The 19,167-nt window shown below is 36.7% G+C and overlaps 2 protein-coding genes across 6 annotated transcripts in view; one reads left to right on the top strand and one right to left on the bottom strand.

Moving 5' to 3' along the window:
* The window catches only part of LOC137237199 (succinate--CoA ligase [ADP/GDP-forming] subunit alpha, mitochondrial-like), a 42,572-nt gene extending 25,168 nt beyond the window's left edge, over positions 1-17,404 (top strand). Inside the window, exons 2-5 of the mRNA XM_067760549.1 lie at positions 14,101-14,306; positions 14,379-14,608; positions 16,995-17,174; positions 17,245-17,404. Of these exons, the coding sequence (XP_067616650.1) occupies positions 14,101-14,306; positions 14,379-14,516 (344 nt within the window). The 3' untranslated portion in view covers positions 14,517-14,608; positions 16,995-17,174; positions 17,245-17,404. The remainder of the gene's footprint in view (positions 1-14,100; positions 14,307-14,378; positions 14,609-16,994; positions 17,175-17,244) is intronic.
* Positions 1-19,167, bottom strand: part of Esp (Epidermal stripes and patches) — a 199,011-nt gene that overhangs the window by 15,282 nt on the left and 164,562 nt on the right. The window contains exon 2 of one of the 5 annotated variants that reach the window (XM_067760547.1): positions 12,333-12,486. The exons of the other annotated variants lie outside the window; for them this stretch is intronic. Coding sequence (XP_067616648.1) covers positions 12,333-12,351 — 19 coding nt within the window. The 5' untranslated portion in view covers positions 12,352-12,486. The remainder of the gene's footprint in view (positions 1-12,332; positions 12,487-19,167) is intronic. 5 annotated transcript variants of the gene reach the window in all.

Raw genomic sequence — 19,167 nt, 5'->3', positions numbered from 1 at the left:
TTTCCATGAGTTTCTCTTCGCCCTGGTAATTTCACGTTTGTAGATCCTCAGTAGATCCCTGTACTCGTCCCGACACGCTTCGCTTTCCGCAGTCTTTGCAAGCTTAAACATTTCTTTTACCTGTCTTCTTAGAAGACTCAGCTCATTGCTCCACCATGGCGGCTTTGCTTTTCCTCTGAATATTCTTAGAGGGCAAGCTTTGTTATACGCAGTCATAAGCGTCCTTGCTAGGAATTCTTTCGACTCCTCCAGTTCCTCTACATTGGCAACCTCTTTGGGTTGTCCCAGTTTTGTTTCTACATGTTTCTGGAATTTAGTCCAGTTCGTTGACCTAGGGTTTTTAAAGGTTCCTTCCTTCTCTCCCTCTTTAGGGGGATGCTGAAGCTGATATACGCATGGTCGGAGAAGGATGGTCTATCAAGAACCATTCAATCATACCTTGATATATCACGCTCGGAGCACAATGTAATATCCAGAACATTGCTGGATGTTGGACCAATGTATGTAGGGACATTTCCCCTGTTGGCTATCTGCAAATTGGTTTGCAGGATGTAACAAAATAGAGATTCGCCTCTCGTTCGTATCTGCTCTTCCCCACGCATTGTGGCGCGCATTTGCATCTGCGCCTATGACCAACCGCCCTTTGCGCCCTTCCTCCTGTACAAGCCTTTTGCACTCCATCGGTGGAACCTCCGCAGCATGGGCCATGTAGCAGGACGCCAGGATAAATGCCTGCTTATTATTTTGCTCAACGGCCACCGCTACGGGATCCTCAGTGGTGTAATTAGGCAGCATATATGAATGCAGCTGTTTCCTTACCATTACTACAGCTCGCACCCGTCCTTCCGTTTGCGCGTAGTAAACGTCAAACCCGCGCGCGCTAAGTCCAGAAACCTTTCCTCCCGATGAAAGCCACGGCTCCTGGATCAGCGCCACGTCAAACGAACCCTCATCAAGGGTTAGGAGGAGTTCGCTCGACGCCACTTTACTGTGTTGGAGGTTTATCTGTAGGACTCGCAGCACCATTGGGCTGTTTGTCCCCCTCCAGCACCTTCGTCTTGACGTCGTCGTCATCCCCTTGCCCTTTTGGTTTAGAGTATTCGAGGCCCCCTTCAGCTCCTCGTGACTGTTGTGCCGGGTGTTCCTCTGTGCGAGTCACAGCGCCGTTTAGCGGTTGGTCCTCTTCTAACACCTTCGTGGTGGTGACGTCGGAGACCTCCACCTGTCTTTTTTACCTTAGGCTTTTGAGGTCCTTTTTGACTTCGCCCACCTCTAGCGTGTTAGGGTTTTTATCCTCGGGACTTCTTTTCCTGAGTCGCATGTAAATTTTGCCAGTGCCAAAGGACATTTTGCCAAGCTGCGTGTACAAAATATCCTCCGCCTGCTTGTTTATTTGGAAGATGTAGAACTGACCACTCTCGGTAGGCCGAGATACAGTAAGTATCTTCCAATCCTGTGTCGGTATGTTCGGATTCTGATTCTGCAGAAGTCGCAGTGTATCCTTCGACTTCATCACGCATGGTATCCATACCTTAACTTTTGGTACCGTGGGGATTTGCGCTTTATCCACCACCTCAAATCGCGCGTTCGTGCCTTGCCTTTGGAGGTTTGGAACCACTTCCTCCAGCCACCGCAAGCTCGCGATGTTGTCGCACGCTATCATCTTCACACCATTATACCATCCCCCCGAATCAAAGGTTGGTAGGGGCTTACTTGCTTGCTCCCGCATCATCTTAAGCATTAAGCTAATAAGCTCCCTTTCCACAGATCTCCACCTTTCAGTGTCATTTGTCCGAAAGGACTGCTACGATCAACCAGCGCCACAGTCAGTGACTGCTTTGCCACATCACTCATCTTCTCGGGAAAAGCCGGAGTCTTAGTGTTATCTCCCTTTGGCTCCTCCGAGAAAGCCGGAGTCTTAGCGTTATCTCCTACTTCCGTAGTTGGAACTTCCCTCTGACTCGCAGCTTTCGAGGTAGTTGCTACCTCGATATTGGAGCCCATCTGTCTTACAGCTTTGGGCCTACTTGTCTTGTCTATGCGACTGCCCTGCCCCGCGGCTCTAGGACTGGGTCCTTTCTGCCTCTTGAAAGCAGGCTTGTCGCCTTCCGCCGAACGTTGGCTCTTCATTCTGCCATTCGACGCTTCTTCCTCCTCGTACCGGTTGCAGAACCGAGGGTTTCCCGCAGCAAACCGTTTGAACTGCCTTCGACCTACTTCTACCGCTTCATGGGCCCATTCCAAGCGCTTGATGTCCACTTCTGTTGCTCTCAAGCGTTGTAAAATTCTTAGTGCTGCACGGTACTGCGAGAGAGCTCTTTTACTTCCTCTGCTCCGTACCCTTCTCCACTCTTCTACCCCGTTTTCATTTGTGTGCTTCTCCAATACGGAGTTCATTGAATCAGCACTACTCTCGCTCCCCGAGTCCGGCGCATTGCTTAATTCGTATTTGTTGTCCTTGGATTGCGACTCAGTCCTCTTTACATCGTCCTTATTACAATCAGGTAATGAGTCGTTCATCTTGGTCGTACGACCACCTGCCCGATAAGGCAGGCTCAGCGGTCCAGTATTATAGGCGGGGAAAGAACCGTCCGCCACAGCAGCGCCCCTTACTGTGGTAAGGCCATAAATACTCCCGAGGTGGCTCGGTATCCGGTATCGGGAGGGCTCCGTTCGAATACAGCCGAATTTATCCCCTGGCTGCAAATAGTCCAATAGGCACGGTCCGCATAACACCCTGGATTAGGGGGTTGGCAGTTCTTGGTCACCGACATCCCGCCGCCCTCCTATGAGGCGAAACGGCGTAGATGTCAGTCCGAAACAGCTCAGCCTCATAGTCGGGCGCTATGGAGTTCGGCTAAGCCCTCACACCAACGACAAGGTATTTAGTGAGTCATTAGAATATGAAAACTATTCAAACTATTTTTATTGCTGTTTTTTTGCTCAATCATTAGAGTTATCATTGTCAAGGGTCTTCCATACATATGTACATATGTCTATGTGGAAATATTTTTGCTCACATACACACGGAACGTAATTATTATTATCATTAAAATTTTATTTTCACTTCAGTATTTAACTACTTTTCCGGCCGTCAATTGTGTGGGTGTGCTGTGCCAGGTGAGTAGCAATTTATTGCGTGACGTTTTGTTTACGGTTGCAGTTGAATGATTATTACATATATATGTAATTGTTTAAATTTTTATTTCTTTCTAACAATTTTAGATTCAAGATTTCTTTCTAATATACACTTATAACTGTAAATTTGATAAATTAACGCATTTTATTGCGATGCTAGGAATAATGTTTGGATCGGCAAGGTTCAAGGAATAGGAAACAAGTAATTGCTTATACAACTCTAATTCAATTAGGTTGGCCATGAAGAGGTCATGAACGGCATTGTGGTTTATAAGGGCAATTTATACCATGATATATAAAATTTTAGTTAAGCTCTTCTTGTTTCGGTAAATGTTCGACAGAAGGTAGTAAAATTGAATGAAATTTTAAAAATACTAAAACCGAGTATATGTAAATTTTCAGTAGTGTAAATATTTTTTAAAAGAGACGTGACCATCAAAAAAAAAAAAAAAAAAAAAATACACAAAAAAAATGTCTGAAATTTTCGTACTGAAATTGTATAGTACTAGCCGGGCCCGTGCGCATCTTGCGCAACAAATATAAAAGTCTCATATCAAATATCAACAGAAATCAGCTGTTCTATGAAAAAATCATCTATCAATAAAAACTCACATGCGCTTGCGCTTGCATCTGGCGACTGTTAGCAATTGCCGGTAATGCAGTGTTAGTTCTAATTAAATATTCACAATAGTGCCATAGTACCAATAGATTTCTTTGTGTGCCCACAATCGTCTATTTTTAACAAATTATTTAAAAGAAATATAGCTAAACAAAAGCACTACCACCAATAATGCCCAAAGCTCGCTAATAGCAAGAAACTCCAACTTTACAACCAAAACTTTATTTATAGATTTGGATTCCAAATAAGAGCGAAAAAGGGGCCCGCACCTAAAAACAGTAATTAGAAATAATATATAAGATAGCTTAATAAAGTTTCAGTGAATATGAATTTTCAGTAAACTTGTTTTTAAACTGTAAGTTTTCAGAAAAATTTTCTGCATTACTTGTAACACTTCAGTAAGTGTGGATTTTAAGTAAAATTTCAGTATATGTACATTTTTAGTAAATTGTCGTAAAATTCAGTAAAGCATTCAGTAAACATACATTTATAATAAATGTGCATTAAAAAAGCTAGATGCAGCAAAATATAGTAAAATTTTAGTAATTGTAAATTTTCCGCAAAATATCAATAGTTAACAGCCGCTAAAATTGTTGACAATCGTAAAACTTTATAATTGAATTGTATGTAGGAAAGTAAATGGAAGTGTGATTTTATGTGACAGTTAAATTTTAAATTAACAACAATTGGAAGCAAAAGCTAATATTTGTCTTGGCGCTTCAAATGCACACCATTGTTTGACAGACATTTGATAGTGATTTGACATACATGCAATAACTAATGATCTTTAATTTTGAATGTGGGTACATATGTATGTATGTATACATGTGTGTAGTAGGCATTTTTATTTGTATTGTAATTTGTCACTTTTCATGAAATTTTTATTGTTTTTTGTTTTTGTTATATAACTGAATATGCTTAGTGAGTATTTAATGAGGTGAATGCCTTATTTTTAAATAATTGAATTAAATTTCTATTAATAAGGAAGATAATAATAGATTATTGAGTATAACGATAGATAACATCAAAATCTAAAATAGCTTGGCCGTTGTGTCGCTCGAAAGAGGGCACTAATAAAAGCTCGCTTTAAAGTTAATTTTCAAATTTATAATTTAAAAAAAAATCTGAAACAAATATAAAACGAAAAACAAAATAATATGGGACCCCCCTTATAACTTTCATATAAGGTTCCAATGTCTGTTTTGGAGAAATATTATTGTTATTATTATTATTATCTTCTTAAATTTAAGCTTAAGCTAACATTAGTTTTAGACAATACGAAACAGGCGTGGTAGGTAGGTAGGATGAACAGAAGGAGAGGGTATGTATTTGAAGAGATCTGTTACTGCCGTTTTGAAGCATCCATACGACTTAATGCATTTTATTAGAATAGGTAGAGAATTCCACAATTTCACAGCACTAACAAAGAATAATCTAGAAGCCGCTACGTGTTATGCCTGGGGATTACGATGTTGTGAGTTCGCGAAGATTGTAAAAATTTTAGTCTCTCATAAAGATATCTAGGTTGTTGAAATTTAATTATTTTATATAAACACAAAACATTTCCGACATTTAGATATACTTCTATGCTAAACCCAAGTATATTTTTTGAGTATGGTGAAATGTGGTCAAACTTTCTTTTACAATAGATGAATCTTGCCACGTTGTTAATAAGTAAACTTAGTTTATTTTTAGATTCGCAGTCTAAATCTCCATACACATTTTCAAAATAGCTTATTTAAGGCACAATCAGAGCCTTAACTAATTTAAGTTTTATGTTATGAGGTAGACAAAAATAATTATGCCACAGGTTTCTTAAAGTATTGTATATTTTTGATATAATATAGGAAATTTGATTTGTATATGTTAAGCGGGTGTTGTCTTTAAAGCCGAGACTAGTAAAAACGTATTAATCCTTGAGGTACCCCTGAGGGAATTTTACTACGTTCGGAAAATACTTCACCACACTGAACTTGTTCAATAAGCTTAATTGAAGTTGAGTAAAAACCGAAATAATGTTTCAGCTTCAAAAGTAATATATCGTGATTGACAGTATCAAAAGCTTTAGAAAAATCTAAAAGAATTAAAAATGTAAGTAGTTTGCCATCGAGACTGGGGCGAATATCATCCATTACTTAGAGCATGACTGTGGAACAGCTGTGACCAGCTCTAAAGCTAGATTGATGGGCAGCCAGCAGTCTATTGTTGCTCAGGTGAGATGTTATTTGATTAGCAATAAACTTTTCAAACACTTTTGATAAAGCTGGTAAAATACTTATAGTCCTATAATTTTGAGGGCAGTCATAATTGTTGCTCTTGGCTATAGGGACAATGTTTGCTACTTTCCAATGGTTCGTAGATGAAGTTAAGGCAAAGTTTATGAGAGGTGTAAGAGATGGGAGTGCAGCATTCGATTTGATGTTGTATACACACTTGGCGATCTCATCTTCAGTGCCTGAAACAAATGTAAATTTATTAGAGGTTGTATTCTAAGCTCTGATTCACAACAAATTTTGAGAAATACGAGTTCATTAAATTTGCATCAACAATACAAGCATTATCAGCCTTCGGACGAACTCCTAACGAATTTAAATTTTTCCACCGCTCAGTAGTAGGGTTACGCTTCCAATATTTATAAGCATTATTACAGTTTTTGATAAGCTTTATGATTCTATTATTGAACCAAGGCTTTTTTTTGCAATTGCATTGGTAGTGGAAATAGGAACATACTTTTCATATAAATATTTTACCAGCATTATGAAATAAGATAGCTTATCTTCAATATGCGGAAGAAGATAGCAGTAATTCCAGTCCATTGCGAAACGTTCATACTGGAGAGCATTCATATTTCTTAAAATCCCTGTACATAAGTTTCACAGCATTTTTAGTTTTGCTGAACTCAACATCGTAAGATAACAAAATTAACTCGTGGTCAGAAATTTCAGCTAAAGGAAATTTGTCAATATGCATTATATTTCTAGTGTCACTTGACCACTTGCATTGAGGTGCGAAACGTGTACCGTATTTGTTAACAATGGTACCACCAACAGAGTTAAATTTACTTAACAAGTTCCTGGATCTATTACTATTGCCGGAAAATAAATTTTGCGCTGACAGCCTCATATGTGATGGTGTTAAGATATCACTCATACGCCTAGTGGCCACTTTATTTGCGCGTCAATAAATGCAATTGGTAATGCAATGTACCATGATTGAAGTTATTTACTGTTTCAGCATCATCAGAATAAAACCAAATATCCAATTTATAAAAAAGGCGTGAGTACCAAGTACTCGTGAAGCTCGTTGTGTTATCATACGAGTGTACGTCGTAATGTTTTTAAGTTAACTAGAGCTCACCCAGGGTTTTAAAGCAAAACCACAACATAGGTAACTTTACCAAAAACCAATAGTTTTGAGCTTTCTGATAAAAGCATCGTCAGCTTCTTATCGGGAACAGCTGAATTGATGGGAATAAAAAGTAATTGCATTTGGTGTAGTGCCCATTTAGCGGCGCCAGACGGAATTGAGTTCTTTATTAAAAAGCTGTTTATTTTATACAAAATTTCTATAAGCTAAAATACCTACTTACACTATTACTTACAAACTAAGTGTATTACATACATATACATTCAGTTCAGTTCCCTGGGAACTGCATTCTAAGCATAAATAAAATTAGCTGTGGCATCTGCAACGCAAGCACACATGAATCATGTCAATAATTTGTATACAGGAAAAGGCTTGTGGCGAGCAAGCTCTAAACAGTAACATACCAAGGTTCAGTAACATACCAGACAGTGCACGGCTTAGTTACCGTGGCATGTAGAAAATATATGTTTGTACAAATGAATGAATGTGTCAATGAATCTCAGGCCGTACCAAAGCGAGCCAAAATATATGAATGTACAAATGTATTAACATGTATGTAGGAGTCAATACATTTTAAGACATTCCAAAACGGTTGAGATATATGTTTGTACAAATGAATGAATAACTTAATGAGTGAATGCTACACCATCCGCCTTTGAAAGAGTAGACATATATAATTTTGTGCACGAATTATCTATGGCCACTCAAGTTATACTATTAATTGTTGAATCCGTTTGTGCTTACTTTGGTTGTTGGTTTTTTTTTTTTTTTTTGTGTGTGTCAGAATTTTATGACATTTAGCTTGATTTCCAACGAATTGGTTATATTTGTTTTTCTCTTTTGTTTTGTTTTGTTATTGTATTTTTCTTTTGCATACAATAAAAATGTTCTTTGTGTTTACAAAATTAAAGTGCTCGTATTCTATGAGTTTTAAGTCTATTTTTATGTATTACAATTTTCTTATTTTTATTATTTTGATTTATGTTTTCTATGTTTCTATTTTCTACATTGTTTTTATCGATATTTGCTACTCTAAACGGAATTATAGTAAAATTATTATTGTTATCAATTTTGTCTACCTTATAGGGACCTTTATATCTACTATCTAACTTATGACCTCTCTAAAAGGCGAGGTTTGAAGATGAGATGAAACAGGTCAAACTTATATTTATATTTCTAAAAAAAATAATGAAGATAAATGATTTAGATTTCCTTACTTTCTACTCCACAGGACCCTATATATATGCTATCGGCTAAATATAGGAGATTTAGTTTTCCTTATTTTGACTATTTCAATTAAACAAAGCTTTTGCATTGTTATTAAAATTAAAACGTATAGAATAAGATGATGGTTACAGTCATCCTTGGCTGAAAATTGACATTGTTTTAAAAAGCGGGATTTCTGAGCGTATTATATACAGTAGATTGGGTAGATTCAGTTGCTGCTAGATCAAGAAGTAGTTATATAGTGATAAGTGGTTAAACCAATGGGTACAGTGGATGCAAATATTTTTCGTATCTTTTCTTATACCATTTTTCATATTTTCCAGTAATATTTTTATTTAATCTTATGTATCATGCGGTTTTCTGGGTAGCCTCCCAGCTGGGGTCGTCACGATATTTATGAAGAATTTATTTTATTTTTGTCGACATTTGTCACGTGCATAACTTCTGTTGTTAATGCAAATATTAGATCTTTGAGAACTTGGGTACCTATTAATGCAAATATTATATCTTTGAGAACTTGGGTACCTATTTTATATTTTTCAAATTTGCCTACTCGAGTATTCCATTCATTAGCAATCAATTTGTCCCCAAGGGCAAATGTGCTTTTATTTTACAAGTCCTAGATTGCCGGCATTTTTCAGCCAGGTTAAGTATTGTCCTAAGTCAATCTTTTCCTAAACAATCTGGTTGCTTGTGTTTATTATGCTTCAAATTTTCTATCCTTTTGGATGAAAACGAGCGCGAAATGTCTAATTGCAAATTTATTAATTTATTTATTAAGCGCTTTGTTTATAATAAGGGTCTCTTTGTGACTTTTTCTTCATTTATACTGTTATTACTGGTGTAAAATTTTTTTATTTTTTTCTCTTATGGTATCTTTTGGTATGTTGCATGCTTCCACTGACATTCATCTATGTACTCTTTGAAGCATTAATTGTGATATAAATATCAAATTCGTTATTTTGATAATGGGTATGTGATTAGAAGAATATTAAGTACATGCATTTTTATCTAAATTACCACTATTTGTGAATATCGATATTGGCATTGCTTCATGATTATCTTTGGTTTGTGTAAAGATATCATGAGCATCCAAAAGAAAATTATGCAAATTCTTGCTTTGCTATCGGACTTAGACAGTGCTGGTAAAGCTGTCTGAAGAGACTTTGCTGTTAAATGAAGCATTTTGGGGTTTTGCTGCTCTTCCTCAAAATTGGATTGAGTTGCAAATAATGAAGTAGCAAAGGTAGTTTTAGATGTGGTTCTGAACGCTTTTCAATAGGTGACTCATATTTGATTATTCTGGTCTCTGATTTTTCAGTTTTTTCATTCCCTTGGGTTTAGACTTTGTCTAGACCATCTGCTTGGCTCATGTATTTTTTCTTTATAAATTGATTATGAGTTGAGTATAATTTTAGGAATAAGTTGAGGCAAGCGCAGACTGTTAAAATTATCAACAAGATTTTGATAAAGTCTAATGCTTCACTATGGTCAATTACCTGAATGGAATTAATTACATTCGCATTAGGCTCTTCTAATTTTGATTCTTTACCTCCCATTTTAAAATAATAATTGTAAACATTTTGTTACTACTTGTTCTAATTTGCTTTCTATGCCATTTTGGGCTTAAAAGGAATTTTCTGTTTTTGAAAAACTTCAGTAAACATTTTAAAATAATTTTTTTTCACATTTGAGGAGTTTTATCATGGTTCAATTATGTACAGGTTGGCTCATCTCATCAGCTGATTTTATTTATGTCATTGCATGGTCGAAGGGATTGTCAAAAGGAGATGGCAAACTCAAAATGAAACCAACACATTGGCAACATTTTACTTACACATACAAAAACTGCTAAGTTTTATGTTTCCATTCCATACCATTCGCACCAACACCAATACACAGATTTTGACGATTTGAACAGACATATTTTGTTGCTTTACAGATGAGCCAACCTGTATATAGTTGAACCATGAGTTTTATGAATCAAAAAAAATTTAATTTTTTTTTCTTCTTCTATTAATCTACTACAACGCGAGATCACTGCGTCAAATTCTTCCCGACTATTTATATCATTCCTTTAAAAAATTTAAGTGATAAAAAAATTCTTAATTCTATTGGCAAAAATCTACTTTTTGCCCATAAACTGGCAGCCGTTAGGTTGCCAAATGCTTCTAAAAATACTTAAATAAAAAATAACTTAACTAATTCTGCTTGAATGGCCCTCCATGATCTTGTCTTCTTTCTAGCTTGCTGGATCCCTTGTTCATTCCACTTCGTTATGTGTTGGTTTTGGTGGCGGTAGTGCAATACATTTTAACTGAAGGTATACCCATTACGTGGACATATGTAGTAGATGCAAATTGTTATCATCCAACTGGTGAGCATAAACTGGATCTCTTATTTATTCCACTTCGTTATGCGTCGGTGGAGGTTTTTCTGGTGGCGGTAGTGCAATACATTTCAATGGAAGGTATACCCATTGCGTGGAAAAATGTGGCAGATGCAAACGGTTATCATCCAACTGGTTATCCTAAACCCTAGTTACTGGAACAAGTGTTGTTTAATTTGTTAATATGATGATGAGGATGCCAATAACAAGGCAGGGTGCTAATTTAGACAGGGTGCCAATAATGATGTAGGATGCCAATTTAGGTAGGATGCCAATAATGAGGCAGTGGGGTACTAGGGTCGGCAGCCGGATGCCAATTTAGGCAGGATCGCCATGTAATGATGGGGAATGCCCTGCTAAATATGTTTAGCAGACTGCATTTTAAATAGCAGTCTGCCTATTCTTAAGCAGAACTGGCAGGATCGCCATGTAATGATGGGGCGTCCTGCTAAAGATGTTTAGCAGACTGCATTTTAAATAGAAGTTTGCCTATTCTTAAGCAGAATTGGCAGGATCGCCATGTAATGATGGGAATAAAAAGTAATTGGATTTGGTGTAGTGCCCATTTAGCGGCATCAGACGGAATTGAGTTCTCTATTAAAAAGCTGTTTCTTTTATACAAAATTTCTATAAGCTAAAATACCGACTTACACTAATACTTACAAACTAAGTGTATTACATACATATACATTTAGTTCAGTTCCCTGGGAACTGCATTCTAAGCATAAATAAAATTAGCTGTGGAATCTGCAACGCAAGCACAAATGAATCATGGCAATAATTTGTATACAGGAAAAGGCTTGTGGCGAGCAAGCTCTAAACAGTAACATATCAAGGTTCAGGTTACCAGACAGTGCACGGCTTAGTTACCGTGGCATGTAGAATATATATCCCACTCAGCATTTAGGTGATTAAATTTTGAATCTCCCTACATATCAATACAATTTGATTACTCTTTCTGACTAAATAATGAGTTATCATACAATTGAACAAAAGAAATAATCAAATATGAATACTTTTGATGATGAAAAACTAAAAAGCATTTTTCGAACACTTTTTGGAATAATTTTTGAAGTCCTTTAATGACTAAATTTTAATATTTCATAAAAATCAACAAAAAGTATAATCAAATATGCTTACCTTTGATGATCAAAAACTGAATATAGTTTTCTAATCACATTTTGGAATCATATTTGAATCAAATGTGTTTACTTTAGGTGATGAAAAATTTATAATCATTTTTCAGTCAGCTTTCTGAATCTTTTATGAATATATTTGTTTACTGAATAATGAATTTTATACTTGTTTATATTTTACTTTCATTAAAAATCTTGTTTTTTTTTTTACATACACATATTTTTTCAATCATGATAGAGCTAAGCTAAGAAAAAATATATATAAATAAGAAAAAATATATAAAATTTTTATTATTTTTACAAAAGATATTCTTCAAGATGTAAATAATGTAAATGTGACCGAAGATTTCCCCAACCATTTCTCCATCTTCGGCTTCCCACAAAATACATAATGATTGGACAATACAAAGGTTGTGAGTTATTTGAACCCCAGGTAAGTGAAACTATCTGGACATACCTGGATACGGCTTCAACATCCCGTGTCGTATCCGTATTTTAAGATGTAGGCGATAATGCTGATGTTGGATGTTTTAGTCGCAGGTGTATATCGGTCAAGTTTGTTTGCGAGTTAGCTGTGGTTCGAATAGCTCACTTTCGCATGCTTTCTTCCCCTGATGAAATAAGATTATTATGTAGTATACTATTTTGAATGAGATATGAAGAAAACGATTGAAATATATTCACGAATATGATCAGAAAATGACTGTGAAAAGCAGTCAAATATTAATCTAAAACTATTAAAGCTCAATTTTACAATTATATGAAATATGAATAAAAAGCTTTTCGAAATAGGAATCATAAATGATTTTTCAAGAATAATCACATTTATGGTACATTTTTCTCCCGACGATACGTTAATTTTCGAACAGAAGTTGCTTTTAAATTTGAACGTTTTTAATCATCTTGGGGTATGATATTTAAACATTTTTTGATCAAAATTTTCAAAAAATGCTGGCTGGGATGTTTGTACAAATGAATGAATGTGTCAGTGAATCTCAGGACGTACCAAAGCGAGTCAAAATATATGTATGTACAAATGTATTAACATGTATGTAGGAGTCAATACATTTCAAGACATTCCAAATCGGGTTGAGATTAGGGTTGCCAGATTTTTATTTCGGGTTCCCGGCACAAACCTCAAATTTGAGCCAAATTCCCGGGATTTTTTAAAAATTTCCCGGGACATTTGAAAAATAAGATACACCTATATAGTTATATGGGTTGCTCATTTCGGCGAATTAATTTTTAGATAGAATTAAACTTTTTAAACTCATTTATTTATAGCAAATGTTTTTATGAAACAGGCTAACAATTAACGTTTACTGTATTTAATGCGAATTCAATATTCTATGGATTAATTTTTCAAACGTTATTTTAAAAGAAAACACTTTCCCATGCAAAACGTATATGTAATACTCCTATATTGCTAATAGAAAATACTCGCAATGAGTTTCGAATTCGAAATCAAAACAAGACAGCCTACACAATTTTTGTGATTGTAGAAGCCAAGGCGGAACGATAAAAGGTGGCAGCATAGTAACATTCCTACAAACATAAATAAAAATTCCATCCCTACAAGACGGAGGTAACTAGTTCACCCACACGTTCAAAGCTTTTTTCGCTCTCCACTAACACATCGACGTTTTATGCTGTCATCGAAATGACAGTTCATTAATTATTCCGGGAAACTTTGAAACGGAGAAAAAATATCATTGTTTACAACGAAAAATATCTTATGCTTTTAGTTGTGACATGTGACGGAAATTAAAAATTTTGTTGCAGAGACCATCTTTTTGCGTTGGCGGCCTTCGCAAAATATAATATTATGGGGAACGTTTTACAAGACGGTGCACCACCTAATTTAAAAATATCAAACCATAATAAAAAACGGAGCTCGAGGCGCGTCTTTTGATTCCACGTTTGATAATTTTTGATAAAAATTAGGTGGTGCACCGTCTTTTAAATCGTTACTATATTAAGTTGTATAGAATCGACGGGATGGCCTACAAGGTTTCATGTCATACTAAATCGCTCCCGATATGGTCGGGCTAGTACCTTAATGGTTCCCGGAACGTACCCGATCTGCATCCGGCAAAGGACCAACAAAGTCGATAACGGGGAGTGTCCTTATCGCTACAACAACAACAACATCATTTACTTTCTGATTTTCATTCATACGTATGTGCATTTTTAAATAATAAAAAAATGTTATATTATTCTAATAGATAGGATCTCCGCCGGGTTGCGATTCAGCTCAGAATATGCCAAAATCAGAGGAAATCTACAATTAAATGCAGATTCACGTGTCATTTGCCAAGGATACAAGGTACTTTACAACCAACATGCTTTGGAATACGGTACCAAACTGGTTGGATGTATTTCCCTAAAAAAGGGTGGAACTACGGATCTTGGTTTGCCAGTATTTGCTTCGGTAATTTATATTGATTTGTATTGATAAAAAATTGCAATAGTAGATAATGTAATGTGAATTAAAATTGAATAGGTAGCCGGAGCAAAAAAGGCAACTGATCGGCATGCAACTGTTATTTATGTGGCGCCACCGGGAGCTGCTGCTGCTATCCTAGAAGCATTAGAAGCAGACATGTCTTTGATTGTTTGTATCACCAAAGGTGTGCCATAACATGATATGGTTCGCGTTAAGCACGCTCTCTTAAGGCAAAAAAATCGCGTCTAGTCAAGCCCGGATGTCCAGGAATCATCGCACCAGAAAAGGTAAGTAAATTGGCTACCATATTAAATATATATGCAACATGTATGAATTTTTAGTGATAATTTGTCATGCTTTTGTTGAGAATCAACTGAAGAATGCAAATACGACAGAGTTCGAAGTTCATGTGAAAACCAATTAATTTTTTTAATTAGCGTTTGGAGAGAAAAATACATATGTATGTATGCATAGAACTGCATAGAATAGGGAGGAATTAATTAATTATTATCAGTAGATTTGCAAAATTTTTGTCATTTTCCCTGCATCGCAGTTGTCATTACATTGCGTTAAGAGAGGACATCAACACCTTACTACCCACAGCCAGTTAAAATTTTAGTAAATTTTGCTCTTTTCATCAGTGTTTCAAAACGTGGAAAGTTATATATCGAGCATTCCATGGATAATGGTACATTTTAGCAGACTTTCGCATTGCGGTCATTATTAATATTCAATCCCTAGAAGGTTTAATGGAGTCATATCAATAGTTCCCGAGATGGTGGGGCTAGTACCACAATGGTGCTTGTTACCGGAACGTAGATAGATAGGTAATTTATTGAGGATTGCACAGTGACTTGCACATCTCCTTCACAGCACCTCATCCTAGCCGACTTCCTTGATGAACCCCAGCAGTGTTCTTGGCTTGAGGGATTAAATGTGGGAATGCTCTGGCCGTGTTGAGCCAATAAACTTAGGCCTAAGTCTTGAGATTGCGTCGCATTCCAGAAGAATATGGTCCGCCGTCTGCTGATCGATCACAAAATCGGCATGTGCCTTGCGAAAATCGTTGGATCATGTCCCTGCAGAAATCGTTGGATCATGTGGTCCACTGGAGTACTTACCATTATACTCCACTGTAATGCAGAAATGGACCAACTCATGTTTCTACACGAACATATTGTAAGCCGATTATTGCTCGTTTTTAAAGATTGAACTCACTACACGCTGTTTATTAGACTGTGGGTACTCCATGGATTACACTGATGTAATGCGAAGCTGGAGTATATGGTCCAGTCCTAGGACATCGCAATGTTAATTGGACCATATTTTTTGTATGAATTGTGGTTAATTTTGGAGCACTCACTTGGTCCATAGCGAGTACTCCATACATGCCTGCATGGAGTACTCGCGATTTTTGCAGGGTGTTATTCGATAGTATGCCCAGTTTCTGCATACGGCCGCTCAGTCTATAATGCCCTGTAAGAAAGCTCTTGGGATTCTTAGGTTATCTTTCGAGAAGTCTATTATTGCCCTGTTGCGACTTGTAACATAACCTCCTAACAGTAACATAGATTGTCTCAAACCTGGCGTGTTGTTGTTGTAGTTATTCCCGAACGCTTTGGGCAATGTTATCGATGTGATGGTCCTTTGCCGGATACAGATCCGGTACGCTCCAGCAACACAGAACAATGTATATGTCCACATTAACTCTCAGGCCATCCCTCCCTCTCCACCCCCAAGTTCCATGAGGAGCTTGGGGTCGCCAGAGCCTCGTCTGTTAGTGAAACAGGATTCGCCGCGGATAGGTGAGGTTGACAATTGGGTTTGGAGAAGCTATATAGTGCGCTGGCAACCCATTGAAAGGGTTGCGCTACACAACCCCTTGAATAAATTTGGTATTTTAGTCGCCTCTTACGACAGGAATACCTACCGCGGGTATACTCTAAGCCCTCTAACCCACTGGAGCCATGAGAAGCGTGGTGCATTTTGGGTGTCCCAAGGCAAGTTCCGTCGGGCCTGGTGTTGTTGGGTGAGCGGCCAGGCAGCAGGGTACAACAAATGCACCTTTCAGGAGAATACCTTCTCTGAGCCCAGAAAATCGGGGGAAATTAGATATATTGGTTAGATGCAGCAAACGAGTATATTCTATATCATATGATCAACTTGGAGACAACCAAGCTTTTATTTTCCTGTCCAGCACGGAACTGGTGCTCGGCACTGCTGCTAAGGAAGGATAGGCGTAGTAATATCAATTCGTTCCCGGGTTTCTCGCGGAAAGCAGTTTTAGCAGTACTTTGCCCTTTTCATTTTGAACATCCATTCAAGAACTTCGCATAATATATTAAACAGTCATCTGTATTTATTTGTCTTTGTAGAACGTCTAATTTACTTCGTAACATCAATCAATTGTCCCTTGTTATAATTTTATGTTCTCTATGAATGCAACAGCAAAGTATCTTTGGGTATCCCTGCCATCGGAAGATGCATAGGCATGGTGGAGGTTCACTTGAAGTTACTTTACCAGGTTCTAATTCTAGTTATCTGAAATTTCTCTTGTGCCTTTGGCCTCTCAGAAAAGAGCTAATTGTGGAACCCTATTTATAGAACACTTTTCGGCTTATATTAAAAACTTTTAATCTATTCTTACTTATAAGAGTTTCTTTATCATTCTAGGTAATTTGATTTTGGCGATGTGCGTATAGCAATACGCAAATATTCCAGCTGTGGCTGTAAGAACATACATTTGCTTAAATTAGAAGAGAACTGCACGGTTGAGCACATCCAGTACCCACGTTTATACAAGGAGGAACACCACACTACTTTCACGGGGATGAAGCCGCCGATCACGTTGTTGTAAGAGCTTATTTTAAATATGTTATTCATAAACACTGCTTCTAATATTTTGTTTTGGTTTTTACTTTAGAGTGAACCGGTTATATAAGCGATGTCAGCTATTCCTGTAACTTAAGCGCCTTCAGATGTAATAGTTACCGCGGACGCGGTTACAGGAGTAGTTCACTACGTGGGGATTACACTAATCAAGGACTTTCAATATCGGAAGGTTTTCCAGCACCATAACAACACCAACAATACAACAAACGTTAACACCACATCAGCAGCCAGCAACAACAACAACAATCGCAACAAGTTGAAACTTCTAATCAATTAATGACTTGTGAACCACCAACATACCCGCAATATGCGCATTCATCAACAGCAACGTATGTCGCCTACTTTGCAACATAAAATCCAATGCTTCATCCAGCGTCAACTGCATAACAAGCCACTGGTACAGCGTTATATCTTTCACATATGCAACATATGTATGCGAATAAATATCAGGTGTGCAATTATAAGTGGTCCATTTGAAGATGGCCAAGGCCATTCTGATTCTAATACTGATAAAGGCGAACCATGGGCAAATTTAAAAACTCAAACAGACTACGAAACATGTTGATAATGGTATTAATTCTAGTACGGATAGTGAAGAATTTAAACCTAGGAATAAAACTAAACTTCATAAAAACTTAACTGGAGATGACGATGTTTCTAATTCTAATACTAAGGAAGCTGAACCTTTGATAAATATGAAGCTTAAAACAGAGTTATCAAAAAATTACGATGATGATAATGATGTTGATGCCAAGTCCAATGTTGAAAATGATGAAAATTATGAAACAGAATCTGAAAATAGTATGAGTGTGGACCTGAAGCAAAACTGTCATATCCGGTACGACCAGAATTAGATGTTAAGAAAAGAGCCTACATAAAGAGTGCTCAGTATATTTATGGAAAATTTATCATGAGACAATGCCCAATGTATGAACTTCAATTAAATTCAGCATATTGTTGGAAAAAGGATCTAAACTTTATGCATCGTCTAGAGAAACCAGAACATTTACAATTTAAATATAACGAACGTGGTGCAAAATGTAAATTGTGTGATTTTCAAATATCTACACCAAGCTTCAACAAATTATTGGACCATGAGATTTCTCATATGCCCAATAGTCATTATTTAAAATGTAAATTATGCGATTGGAAGACTAAAATACGTTGAAGTATGAATTTTCATTTAAGTGCACAACACGCTGAAACAATTGATGTAACAACGAAAAGTTTAGAATTAAGTGTTTGTCCATATTGTAATCAGGAATGTGCATCACAATGGTATTTACGCAAACACTTAATACAGGAACATGAGAAAACAGTGGATGAAAGAACATCTTTTCTATGTTTAGAATGTGGTGAAGAATTTAGAACAAATACAAGTTTACGTGTACATGTTTATGAAAAGTTTGCTCATTGTACACCACAAGATTTGAAAAATGCACATGTCGCGGAATGACTCTTAGATACAGCACGGCGTCAATCATATTTCGACGGTTGCGATTCAAATATTGTACACACTTCTTAGAGTGGCAACTCCATAAACCTCGGTTCTCTTTCCATCGTCATTCGTTGATTCAAAGCCGATGGAGACGGAACCGCGGTAAGTAAAATTCGTGAAATTTAATTTAAATCTCATTTAAAATGTACAATGTATTCATTTCATAGAAATAAACGTCGATACAATCAAAATACAAATGCATTGTAGCAGTTATAATTCGTAGTCTCTAGGGAATCAACAATTTTATTTCGCGTCCATTTGTATGCAATATAATATCGCATCAGCCATTTATATTCGTATTACGAATTAACACACACCAACAAACAAAGCACTAATTTTCAGATGAATTCTGGAAATTTCCACAATACCTCAAATGCTAACAGCGCAGCCAGCGCTGAAGCAGAAAAAGACCAAGAAAATGTTGCAGTCAACGGCGCAGCTAGCGCCGGCACAGCA

Source organism: Eurosta solidaginis, chromosome 1, assembly GCF_040869045.1.
Source record: "Eurosta solidaginis isolate ZX-2024a chromosome 1, ASM4086904v1, whole genome shotgun sequence".
Classification (NCBI taxonomy): domain Eukaryota; kingdom Metazoa; phylum Arthropoda; class Insecta; order Diptera; family Tephritidae; genus Eurosta; species Eurosta solidaginis.
Note: the sequence above shows the minus strand (reverse complement) of the source record. Positions and strands in the feature narration are given on the sequence as shown.